Genomic DNA, 12830 nt, shown 5'->3' on the forward strand with positions numbered 1-12830 from the left:
TCCATTCCACCCACTCCCTCCATCCATTCCACCCACTCCCTCCATCCATTCCATCCACTCTGCCCCATCCATTGCACACGCTCCGCTCCATTCTATCCACTCTGCTCCATCCATTCCACACACTCCACTCCATCCATTCCACAAATTTCACTTGCTTTATTCCACCCATTCCCTCCACCCATCCCACCTACTCCACTCCATCTATTCTATGCGTTCCACTCCATCCACTCCACTCCTCACGCTATCTACTCCACTCCATGCCATCCACCGTGTTCCACCCTTATTTACTATACTCCAATCCATTTACTACTCCCCTCCATTCCACTCCATGAAACCTAACTTGATTTGGGTTACCTTTTCAATTCACCTCCTTCATTGCATATCAAATCAACCTGATTCATTTTCAGACCACTCAATTTTACTAAACTCAGTTATGTTCAAGCCTTTAGAATACGACGTGGTTCATTTAAATTTGGTGTGGTCAATTCTCAAGTGATTGATTCCATTTGACAAAATGTAATTAAATTCAATTAATTTAAGTTTTGTGTAATTCCCTTCAAGTCATCTGGACTGGATGCAACATGGCTGGATATGATACAATCCAACTCAATCGAGTGCAATTCACTGTGGGTTTGATTAAAGTCGCATCTCAACTCAACTGATTTCCGTTTTCTGCTGAACTCAGTTCACTCCGGTTGTTTCATTAACCTTCAGTTCAATGGTCTCTTTTAGAAGATAGCTTTCATTCTTTTATCGAGCACCTACTGCATGTCACATAGGGCACTGGGGTGACGGGGTGCTGACAAATGTAGCCTTTGCCTTCAGGGGCTGGAAGCAGCCAGCATGGAGCCTGGTGCATGAAGAGGGGCCCAGGGCAGGGAAGGGGGGAGCTGAGCCTGCACTTTACACCCCACTCCAGGTGTGCGGTTTGGACAGTCTGCAACGAGTGAGGCGGCAGACGTGCCCTCCAGTAGTGGGGGTCCCTTGGTGACGGTGTCCACACCCCTGCACCAAGTGTCCCCCACGGGCTTGGAGCCCAGCCACAGCCTCCTGAGCACTGAAGCCAAGCTGGTGAGTGTCCCCTGCCTGTGATGAGCCCCTCACCTCCATCCTGCCGTGGCTGAGATCCTGCAGGGCTCCAGTGGTAGGAAGTGTGTGTGGACGGTCCTCAAACTTGACTCAGCTTGGCCTCCCCTCAAAGGTCTCAGCAACAGGGGGTCCCCTGCCCCCCGTGAGCACCCTGACAGCACTGCACAGCCTGGAGCAGACGTCCCCCGGCCTCAACCAGCAGACTCAGAACCTCATCATGGCCTCGCTCCCGGGGGTCATGGCCATCGGGCCTGGTGAGCCTGCGTCCCTGGGCCCCACCTTCACCAACACAGGCGCCTCCACCTTGGTCATTGGTAAGCAGGAGGGGATGGTCAGGGTGGGCCTGGGGGAGGATCACGGGGAGAGGGTGGGGACCAGACTGACTGACTGACTCCTGCCCTCTTCTGCCCTCCCCGCAGGCCTGGCCTCCACTCAGGCCCAGAGTGTCCCGGTCATCAACAGCATGGGCAGCAGCCTGACCACCCTGCAGCCGCTGCACCCGTCCTACCAGCAGTCGCTCATGTCCCCCGTGCAGAGCCATGTGGCCCAGAACCCCTTCATGGCCACCATGGCCCAGCTGCAGAGTCCCCACGGTGAGACCCCTTGTCCCCTCTAGGGCTGGTGCTGGGTCTCAGTGAGCACACGGGAACGGGTGTTGGGGGCTGTGTGTGTCCAGCTCAGGTGTGCGAGCTTCTGTGATGGAGGGAGTCTGTGGGGCTCAGGTGAGTGTTTCCAGCACGTGGGCATGTGGAGTTGTGTGTGTTTACTAAGTGCACGGCGTGCTGTCATGTGTAAACACGTGGGTGTTCAATGGTACGTGTGTACATGCTCAATCATGGTCATAGTTCTTGAAACCCTGCATTTCAGAAATAACTCTCGCTCAGATTCTAGAAAGATAAACCAGGACGAGCTGCTACTACTGGGTGGGTGCCGACGCTGACTCTCGGTGACCCCAGGTGTGTTAGGGTAGAACTGTGCTCTGATGGCTGTCTTTCTGGAAGTAGCAAGTCCTTTCTTCTAAGGCACCTCTGGGTGAATCCGAACCACCAACCTTTTGATTAAGAGCTGAGAGTGTGAAGCTTTTGTGCTACAACATTTGTGATGGTGGCTGTGTCAAACATCATGTGATGCTCCCAGCAGGGCTTGGGGGGGGAAACCCTGTCAGGAAGGTGTGAACTCTGTAAAATGGGTTCTGTCAAGACTTGCACAACACCTCAGGTCAGGTCTGATGACAGATGAGCTCTTGTTGTTATTGTTATGTGCCATCAAGTCGTTTGCGACTCATAGCGACCCTATGTACAAGAGCCCTAAACACCGTTCTATCCTGTGCCAACCTCGCCGTCTCAAACACATTCATTCCCACCACTCCAGTCACAGAGTCGATCCATCTCATCCAGGGTTTTCCTCTCCTGCGCCGTCCCTCCCCTCTCCCAAACATGATGTCCCTCTCCAAGGACCAGTCCCTCCTTGCAACATGCCCAAAGTAAGTCAGACGAAGCTTCAGAATCCTTGACTCCAGGAAATATTCTGGCTTCACCCTCTCCAGGACAAACCTGTTTATTCTCCTAGCAGTCCATGGTGTATTCAACACTCTTCTCCAGCACCACAACTCAAAGGCATTAGTTCTCTTTCTATCATCCCTATTCACTGTCCAACTCTCCAATACATAGCACGTAATTGCAAAGACTATAGCCTGGATCAGGCACACCTTAGTCTCCAGCCTGACGTTGTTGCTCTTCGGTACTCTTGAGAGGTCCCTCACAGCTGACTTTCTCAATGCAATTCGTCTCCTGATTTCCTGGCTGCTGTTACCAAGAGTGTTGACCGTGGAGCCAAGTAAATTAAAACTGTTAACTATCTCAATCTCTTCACCATCCATCCTGATGCTGCCAAGTGGCCCCGTGGTGATGAGCTCTAGAGCTGAGTTTATGAACACATGAAATCGGGGGTGAGGGATTGTGGACCTGCAGTCTCTGTGGATATGTGCTTGAGTTTATGTGTGTGTGTGTGTGTGTCACGGTTTTCTCTGAGCCAATGTGAGCATACACAATTTATGTGTTTTCTATTAGTACATGTGCATGTTTAGGGGGCTGCAGATACAAGGTTAGAGAGTATTCCAGAGGTGTTCAGGAGCAGGGTACCCTGCTGCCCTCTGCTCCCACACAGTCCCTCTCTGGGGTCACCTACCTTACTGTTGAGCCATGCTAGGTCCAGCAGCACCCGCTGTGTGTGGCCCACGCCCCTGGGCTCCCAGCCTTCCTTGGTTCCACTCCACCACTTCAGGTTGAGAGGGTCTAACCTCATCTTGGGAGCTTCCAGGCTGGCGCACCAGCCCTCAATGCCCGCCCCATCCTCCTAACTCTGCTGGGGCCTCACCAGGCGGTGCCCACATCCTCCTCCCTCTAGAACACCGTCTCTAGGCCCTCAGGGTGGAGCCCGGTTGCTATGTCCCTGTCATCTCTCTCCCTCCTGGCCAGCCCTCTACAGCCACAAGCCCGAGGTGGCCCAGTACACCCACACGGGCCTGCTCCCTCAGACCATGCTCATCACCGACACCACCAACCTGAGTGCCCTTGCCAGCCTCACGCCCACCAAGCAGGTAAGGCCAGGCTCTGAGGAAGCCCCCCACCCCCAGCACCAAGTCTCCGGGGCTGAGGCACCTGCCATGTGCCTCCAGGTCTTCACCTCGGACACGGAGGTCTCCACTGACTCTGGGCTTCACACGGCCGTGTCCCAGGCCACCACCATCCACATCCCCAGCCAGGACCCCGCCACCATCCAGCACCTGCAGCCCTCCCACCGGCTAAGCACTAGCCCCACAGGTGAGCACTTTCTCCCATCCTTGAAGTTCCCACTGTCGGGGGGACCATGGAAGAAACATCACCCCCACACTGGAAAGCACTCTCTGTTCTCCAACTGGGCCTGGACTGTGAGGTGGGCTGGGTGGGCGTGAAACCCCAGGGCAAGGGGGCCTTGCTGATGGGGAGACTCAGCGGGCCTGAATGAGGGTAGAGGCTTTGCTGGGAGAGGCAGGTGGGGGCAGCGGGAGCAGCCAGGGCTTCTGATGGCCAGTGACTCAGAGATGTGTTTAGTGTGGGGTCCAGCTCACCATTATTAACTTATTTTCCAACACTGAAAACCCAGGAGTTTTCAAATGGAAATCTGGCTTCTCTGAGAAAAATCTAAGGACTCTCGCATGCACAAAGAATGAGCTTTCAGGCTGCGCCATCTCCACCTGACCCACCCAGCCCACTCAGTCTCCCTTCCCAGTTCACAGCCCAAGACGTGCTGGTTAGGAATGGCTACCTCGGGGCTGAGCTGCCCAGCACAAGTCCTGGTGTGGCCACTCACTCACTGGTGTGACTTTGGTCAAGCAGTTTCCCCCCCTAAACCTCGGGCTCCACTCCCAGCTCTGGGCAGTAGTTCCAGGCACCGTGCTCCAGGCCTCCCGCTCTGCCCGCACCACCTCACCATAAGCCTGGGAGATGTATACCATGGGTTTACAGCAGGAAGCGCAGCTCCCAGGTGGCAGAGCTGGGATTCGAACCCTGGTCTAACCTCCGAGTCTGCTTTCTTAACTGTCTCCTCAAGGCTTGTCTAACATGCCCACTAGTTCTGAGGTCAGTCTCTGGGGGGTTTGAGAACCTCGCCAGGAACCTTGTTAAGAACAGAGGACAGAGGTTTGCTTGGATGGGGCCCAGGTGAGGCCCAGGCGGCCGCAGTGGGGACGTGCTCGGGGCGGGTGGGGGCCCTGCAGGGCAGCCACAGGCTCCGTGTCCTCCACAGTGTCCTCCAGCAGCCTCGTGCTGTACCAGAGCTCAGACTCCGCCAGCAGCCACGGCCACCTCCTGCCGGCCAACCACAGCGTCATCGAGACCTTCATCTCCACGCAGATGGCCTCTTCCTCCCAGTAACCGGGTGGTCCCCACAGTGCCTGCTCGGGGAGTGACGAGGGCGGTCACTGCCACCCAGAGGATGTCAGACTTCTGCTCCCACAGAGGTCCCCACTCGGCCAACTTGGGCAGAGGTCTGCAGTGACCCAGCCGGGGTCGGCTCCTCAAGTCACATAAGACTGCGCAGCCTGTTCATGGTGGGACCCAGGAGGGACTGTCCCTGCTGTGCAGGGTGGAACAGTGTCACTCGGAGCCCAAGGGGCGGCCTTTGGACACTCAGCTCAGGTTGGGCTCTGGCAGCCACGCTCCTCGGGACACGAGCTCAGGACTCACAGAGGCCTTGGGATGAACGCACTGAGGTCTTGTCACCCATACACTCACCAGGCCACTCCAACCCTGCCTCCCAGCTCTGAATCCCACATACACATATGAGTGTATCATCACCCACCCCACAACATTTCCTGAGGCTGCGCTTGGTCAGGGCTGGGAGCTTCGAAGACAGGGTTCTCCCAGCACCCCGGACCATCACCCACCACACAGCATTTCCTGAGGCTGCACTAGGTCAGGGCTGGGAGCTCAGACGCCCAGGCCCGGGAATCTCCAGCAGGGATCTCCCAGCTTCTGGTCACCATCACCTGGCTGCCTGGGACATTCAGTCCTCAGAGCACACCTCCGGCAGCCAGCGTGGCACGCACATTGATAGAAACCAGCTGCGGGTTAGCATGTCTGCTCCCGGGAGGATCTCAAGACTGGTCTGGTGACATGCCAGGCCCCTGAGCGGCAGCCCCTCTGACCTCGAGGACTCTAGACTCTTCCCTCATTTGAGGGGGAAGCTGCCAAGAGAGGCAGTGAGGCCCGGGTGGCTGGCAGAGCTGAGGGAGACAGGTGAGCTGGCAAGAAGGCTGGGCGAGGCTGAGGCAGCTTACAGATGCCTGGAGGGGTCTGAGGTCTGGAGCTCCACCGGGGACAGAGAGGCACACACAACACCATGCCCTGGGGCTGGACCTCAGCAGACAATCCCACCCTGGGACTGAGGAAGGCGCCTGGGGACAGCCAGCACCCCCTGCAGTTTATAACGAGCTATGGGTGAACCTGTCGAGTTATTTAACGTTCAGTAAAGCAAATGATGAATGTGCTGAAAAACGCCTTGCTTGTTCGGTCATCAGGGGTTGGGGTGGGCCAGGGTCTGGGGGAGAAGGACCTCAGTGTGCAGACCCCTTTATATTTATTTATTTACTTGGAGGCAAAACAAGACCGAGTTAGACTTTCCCCTTAAACTTGACTTTCCGCTCTTTCTTGCCTCTACTATTAGGAAACCCATCCCACACGCGAGCGGCAATTTCTGAAGCTCTGACGTGAGGGGACTCACCTCGTGGGTACAGGCAGGGGGATCCCCAGTGTGTGAGGCTTGTTATGAGCTCATCCAAGATTCAGCGCAGATGGAGCCAGGACCCTTTGTCAAGTGTTGGGTACCACAACCATTTATTAAAAACCCGGTTGGCTCAGAGACATGACGGTAGATGGTATATTCATAAACGTGGAGGAAGAAAAGTCTGGAAAATCGGAGGGGGGGGATGATGCCTCTCCTTGTTTAGACTGTGTTCTATCAAGTGTGTGTGGCTCACACAGCGTCCGTGGTGGCAAAGGGGAAGGAGAAAACCCGTTTACCATCCATTGAGATGGGCCCAGGGCCACAGGTGCTTGGCCGCTCGAATGTCAGTGCTGAGTAACTAGAGGATCCTGCATCCCGTTCTGGTCCCACAGTCCGCCTCTGCCCTCAGCAGACGCACAGCGGCCAGACCTGGCTTAGGCTTTGACCCCACCCACACTCACCCCATTCTGGGCGAAGCCCAGTCACCAGCAGGGTCTCATGGGCAGAGCCTGGGCCCGCCAGTCATGTCCGTGAACTTGGAGTGAGAGGAGCTTGGAAACGTCTTGGCTCCTTGTCCTCAGATGCCCACAGACTGGGGTCACTTCGTAAGCATGGCTGCTGTGCCCTTTGCTGGTGGGAGTGTGGGAGCCTCACTGGTTTTTGCCTTTTTTTTCCGTTTCTTCTTCTTTTTGGTCCCTGGTGGGGCCCATTCGCCGCTGAGCTTAGCTGCCTGCTTTTCTTGCCCAGGGTCCGTGGCTGCGCTGGTGGCGCTGGCCTCGTCCTTGTCCTTATTTCTCATGTCCTTCATCTCCTTCTCCTCTGTGATGGGGCCATGGATGGCTGAGGCCTGGAGGATGTCAGAGGCGGACACGGCTGCCTCCCGGCACCTCTGCCACTCCTCGTCGCTGTCATCACTGCTGCAAAGGAGGGACGGGCAGGGGAATAGCCGGGGTCAACCAGAATCAGGGAAAAGTCCCCAGCGTGGCCTCCTCGGTCCAGACCACAGAAAGAGGACACAAAGGGGGCAATGAGAGCTTAGTCTTGAGAGGGCAGCAGACCTGGATTCACACTGTCTACTTACGAGCTGCGTGGCCTCTCTGGCCCTCAGAGTCTTCATCTATGTAATGAGTCTAACCCAGGCTTCACGGGGATGTTCCACATGTGGAAAAGTCTAAGTGAGGTGTCTGGCGCAAGGCAGGTGCTCAGAAGCCAGGAAATACGCAAAGACAAACCCCAACACAACTCTTCACCTGCCCACCGAGTGCACGATCTGCACACCTACTGGACACAATACCGAGCTCTGGTGGCCTATAGGTAAGGAGTTGCACTGCCAATCCCACGGCAGGCGGTTCAAATCCACCAGCTGCTCTGAGGAAGAAAGATGGGCAATCTCCTCCTGTGTGATTGACAGCCACTGAAAACCTGCTGGAGGGTCCACTCACTCGCAGGCACACAACACCACCACCACCACTAACACTGGACGCAGCCTCCACCTTGGTCTGGGCCTGCCTGGAATCTGCTTGGAGACAACGACGGATGAGCCGCAACAAGAAAGCAAACAGGCCTGAGGCCCTGGCCTTGTGTGAGAACCCACCTGGAGCTGGACGGCGGTCGCTTCCGGCGGGGCTGGGGAGCAGCTTCCTTCTCAGGGCCGCCAGGGATGGACGTGAAGAAGAGCCGGAAGCCTGGCATTCAAGGGGGCAGAGTCAGTACCCGGCACGCTGGCCCCTCCTCTTAGGGACTGGGCCCCCAGTGAGAGGAAGGAATAGGGAATCACTGCCGTCTAAGCAGAAAACCTTGTCATGGGGACATGCCTGCTGGGGCAGAGCAAAGCGTGCTGGAGAGATGCCAGCCACCAGGTCAGGCCAGCAAGCCCGCCTCCAGAGAAGTTTCCAGAAGACAGGAAGTTAACAAATGTGCCGCAAGCCCGCCTCCAGAGAAGTTTCCAGAAGACAGGAAGTTAACAAATGTGCCCCCTCAGGCAGTCTTCAAAGTGACAAGTGACTTGGGTGTGTGGGGTGGACAGACACACTAGTGAGGCTCAGCGTGACGCTACAGAGTTATGTCAAAGAAAGGGGCTTAATTTCTCAAGAGACTGTTTCTCTGTCTACAAATAATAATACAATATGGGATGGGTGTGTCAGAGACAATACGATTGGCACAGGTTAGAGATGGGTTTAGGGCTGCTGTACATATGGACGCTGAGTCATAGGCTACTCGACGGCACATAACAACAATATAATGTCTAAACAAAGTAATATATTAATAGCTATATTAAATAATAATATGTAACAGCCATCATAAGAGTGCCCAAATGAACGAAAAGAACCAGAACCAGAACTTTATCACCCAATTTCAGGCATCCCCAATCCCCCGGCCATCGAGTCAATTCTGACACACGATGACGCAGAAGGACAGGAGGGAACTGTCCCTCTGAGTTTCTGAGCCTGTAAACCTTGTGGCGCAAAGAGTCACGTCTTTCTCTGCACAAAGTAGGCGCTTGAAAAGTGGAAGCTGTGGACTCACCATCATCCTCAGAGGCCGCTTTCTGCACGCTGGCCTTGGCTGGCTCCTTCTTCACCTCTGAGATGGTAATGGAGCTAAGGGGAGAAGAGACAGCTGACTTAGGATGAGATGTTGGGTAGCAAAACACTTTAAAAAAAAAAAGAAAAAAGAACCCCATTAACTGGAAGGGATGAGGTATGATCTAAAGTGCAAAACCCAGAGCGTACACTGGCTTCTCCGATGTCTACCACCTACAGTCAGGACACAGTCACAGACTAGCCCCTCCCGGCTCAAACGGCAGGGCTTCCCTTGTTCGCATTCTGCTTTACTGCAAAGTGTTGAAAGGGGTTTTAAAGATACTCCGAATACAGAAAAAAAAAGAAAAAGAAAAAGAAATGTAGTTAAAAGCAAGGCATGTAGTTTCTAAGAGATCATAAAGGCAGGAAGAAGGAAAGGAGCTAAGACCGTGATCAGGAATGTGATACACTTACGAGAGAATACACATTTTGCTCTGAGTTCCCTAGCAGCACACATGAATAGACAAACTTGCAAGAGAGAAAATTTGTGGCAAGCAAGGGAAGAGCTCTCTCCAGAGCACGGCCAACCCATGTTGTGTGCGCCTGTGTGTTAACTTTTTACTGTGACTTGGGTGAAAGGCTTACAGGTTTTCCAGCCAACCATTCATAAACAGTTTGTTTTCTGACACTGATCACAATCCCCACATTTGAACAGCACCCTTCCTAATCCCTGTGAGGGGTTACTTCCATTCATCCCTCTCTCCGCTCCCTTCCTGCTTTCTGAGTGCCCTCTCTGGGCAAGTGCTGTCCTTTAGATCTTGTGCACTTTCTTGTTCTAAGGACTACGTACTCTTCTCCTTATCCATGGTCCTGGAGCAAGCACAGCCAGAGTGCTCCCTGGAAGCAAGGATGGCAAAAGCTTTGTCTCACATACTTTTGGACATGTTGCTAGGACAGGCCATTTCTTGAAGAGGGACATCACACTTGGAAAGGTGGATGGTCAGTGAAAGAGAGAAAGACCCTCAGTGAGATGGACTGACACAGTGACTGCACCAATGGGCTCAAGAGTGTCAGAGATGGTGAGGATGGCACAGGGTGGCACAGGGCTCCTAAATACAGAGTTGTACTTGACTCAATGGCACCTAGTAACAGCAATATCATTATTTAATTACCATTTTCTATCCCTTCTCCTTCCCCCCCCCCATCCCGGATAACCAGCAAAGAATGGTTTATCTCGAAGGCTGCAATCTCAAAGGCACATGGTTCAAATCCACCAGTTGCTCTGCGGGAGAAGGATGGACAATCGCCTCCTGTAAGATTAACTGCCTCTGAAATCCCAATGGAGGGTCAGCTGTGGGTCATTTCCAACTCTGTGGTACACACAACAACAACAACAACGGCTAATGAGTAGAGTGTGCTGCCAACCCAGAGGCACGAGTCCATTCAAATCCATTAACCGCTCCAAGCTAGAAAGGTGGGCCATCTCCTCCTATGCGATTAATTCCCTCTGAAAACCCACTGGAGGGTCAGCTATGTGTCGGTTCCTGATCAGTGGTTCCCAAGAATCACTCATGATGTTTATTTTTGTTTTCTTGACTATACAAAGGCATAACACATTATGGCTCACATTGAGAAGAAGGGGAACTCTAAAACACTTACTTGTGCTCACGTGAAATGAGCACATGGGATCAAAAAAGCTGTTGTCCAAACAGAACAAGGGAACACCAGAGCACGGTTTAAAATAAGAAAAAGTGTGTGTCAGGGTTGTATCCTTTCTCCATACCTGTATGCTTAGCAAATAATTTCTCAAACTGGACTTCATGAAGAACATGGCAATAGGACTGGAGGGGGATTCATCAACAAATGCAGCTGACAACACAACCTTGCTTCCCAAAAGTGAAGAGGCCTTGAAACTCTTGCTGCAGAGGATCAAAGACTACAGTTTTCAATATGGATTATATCACAACATTAAAAAAACAAAAATCCCTATCAATGGACCAATAGACAGCATCTTCATCTATGGAGAAAAGACTGAAGTTGTCAACAATTTTATTTTACTTGGATTCACAATCAATTGCAGTCAAGAAACCAAAAGACATGTTGCATTGAGCAAATCTGCTGTCAGGGACCTCTCTAGAGTGCTAAAGAGCAAGGATGTCAGCTTAAAGACTAAGGTGCACCTGATCCAAGCCATGGTCTTTTCAATTACATCCTTTTTCAATTTCAAATTCAATTTCAATCTTTTCTTTTTCCAATTACTTCCTATTTTAGTATGAATAGTGAATAATGACAGAAGAATCGATGTCTTTGAATTTTGATACTTCTGTGGTTCAATGTTCAGTCAGCTTCCTACAAGGTAACCAGTAAAGGTGTGTGTGAGCATCAGGGTTGTATCTTTCTCCATACCTGAACAATGAGCAAATAATAAGAGAAGCTGGATTACATGAAGAAGAATGTCAGCTCAGAATTGGAGGAAGGCTCGCCAACAACATGGATCCAGCAACTTTGCTTGCTGAAACTAAAGAGAACTTGCAGCTGATGCTGAAGACACAATCTTCAGAGTGGATTACACCACAGCATAAAGAAAACAAAATTCCTCACAACTGAACCAGTAAACAGTATCATGATAAATGGAGAAGACACTGTGTGGTTAAGGATTTCAAGGAGAAAGCTCCTTGACACCCAGAGACCATGACACAGAGAGCCCCAAGGAATGCCAGATCTGTAGTAGTTGAAGGAAACAAGGACTTTCCTCCAGAACTGTTAGAGAGAGCAGCGCTCCTAGAGCCAGTGCCCTGAAATTAGATTTTTAGATTCCTAAAAACATTCCTCTAGAAACTCTACTAGCTTAGAGAAATGATGATAGTCATAAAACAGGGTTCAGGTCTTTTGTTCATAGGGTGGCTTATGAGTCGTGCTTGACTCGACAGCAATCAACCATACAATGAGAATAAACCGTGAGAGAATAAATTCCTGTGTGTTAAAGTAAGAAGAAAAAAAAAAGAAGATGTTTATATTAAAAGACATACTATGTCGGACAAATCAGCTGTCAAGGATTTTTTAAAAAAAAATATTTTTAGAAAACAATAAAGAGCAAGGATGTCAGTTTAAGGAGTAAGGTGCACCTGATCCAAGTCACGATATTTTCAATCACCACATATACATATGAAAGTTGGACAATGAATAGGGAAGATTTAAAAAGAATTTATGCCTTTACATTGAAGTGCCATTGAAGAATATTGACTATACCACGAACTACCAAAAGAACAAACAAATCTGTCTTGGAAGAAGTAGCCAGAGTGCTCCTCAGAAGCAAAGATTGTTACTGAAATTTTGTCTAACACCCTATGGGTATGTTATGCCTTTTGTTTTGGACAGTCCCTGGAGAAGAATAGCATGCAGGAAAAAGTGGAGCGTCAGCAAAAGAGCATAACAGTAACAGATCAATACGGTGACTTTAAAATGACAGCCCAGGCCTGAAAAAGGGCCCCCACTTGCAGTTCACTGAAAGGCAGGGAGATGCCAACAGAAAAACTATTATTGTTATATGCCATCAAGTCAGAACCAACCCAAAGCTGATCCTCCAGTGGGCTTTCAGAGGTAGTAAATCATACGGGAGGAGACTGCGTCCAGGGAGCACTGGGGGATTCAAACTGTGTGCCTTTGGGATTGAACACAGCTTCTTACCACTAGGCCACAACACATTAGTGAAGACAAATCAACGTTTTAAAAACTAACAGGAGGGGTCTCTGGCTGCAATCCCAAAGGTGTGCAGTTCAAATTCACTAGATGCTCCACTGGAGAAGGAGGGGCAGTCTCCTCCTGTGCCGGTCAGATCCAACTCAACAAGCAGGGGGAAGCTGAACAGGACAGACCCACTTTGGAGCAAATTATGAGCTGACTGAAGAGCCAGGTGCTACACCCATGTTTATCGCGGCTCTGTTCACAATAGCA

The 12830-nt window shown here is 51.7% G+C and overlaps 2 protein-coding genes across 3 annotated transcripts in view; one reads left to right on the forward strand and one right to left on the reverse strand.

The window, feature by feature from the left end:
- Positions 1–5045, forward strand: part of HNF1A (HNF1 homeobox A) — a 22228-nt gene extending 17183 nt beyond the window's left edge. Inside the window, exons 5-10 of one of the 2 annotated variants that reach the window (XM_006890440.1) lie at positions 920–1071; positions 1202–1403; positions 1509–1682; positions 3567–3688; positions 3767–3911; positions 4876–5045. In XM_006890440.1, coding sequence (XP_006890502.1) covers positions 920–1071; positions 1202–1403; positions 1509–1682; positions 3567–3688; positions 3767–3911; positions 4876–5003 — 923 coding nt within the window. In that variant the 3' untranslated portion in view covers positions 5004–5045. Of the gene's footprint in view, positions 1–919; positions 1072–1201; positions 1404–1508; positions 1683–3566; positions 3912–4875 lie in introns of both variants that reach the window. The other variant, XM_006890439.1, reaches the window with a different exon arrangement.
- Positions 5046–6952: 1907 nt separating this feature from the next.
- Positions 6953–12830, reverse strand: part of LOC102863394 (chromosome unknown open reading frame, human C12orf43) — a 9917-nt gene continuing 4039 nt past the window's right edge. The window contains exons 4-6 of the mRNA XM_006890502.1: positions 8881–8954; positions 7949–8039; positions 6953–7271 (exon numbers count right to left, since the gene is read on the reverse strand). Of these exons, the coding sequence (XP_006890564.1) occupies positions 6953–7271; positions 7949–8039; positions 8881–8954 (484 nt within the window). The remainder of the gene's footprint in view (positions 7272–7948; positions 8040–8880; positions 8955–12830) is intronic.

Source organism: Elephantulus edwardii, unplaced genomic scaffold (genome assembly GCF_000299155.1).
Source record: "Elephantulus edwardii isolate Elephantulus edwardi_28Jun2011 unplaced genomic scaffold, EleEdw1.0 scaffold00089, whole genome shotgun sequence".
Taxonomy (NCBI): domain Eukaryota; kingdom Metazoa; phylum Chordata; class Mammalia; order Macroscelidea; family Macroscelididae; genus Elephantulus; species Elephantulus edwardii.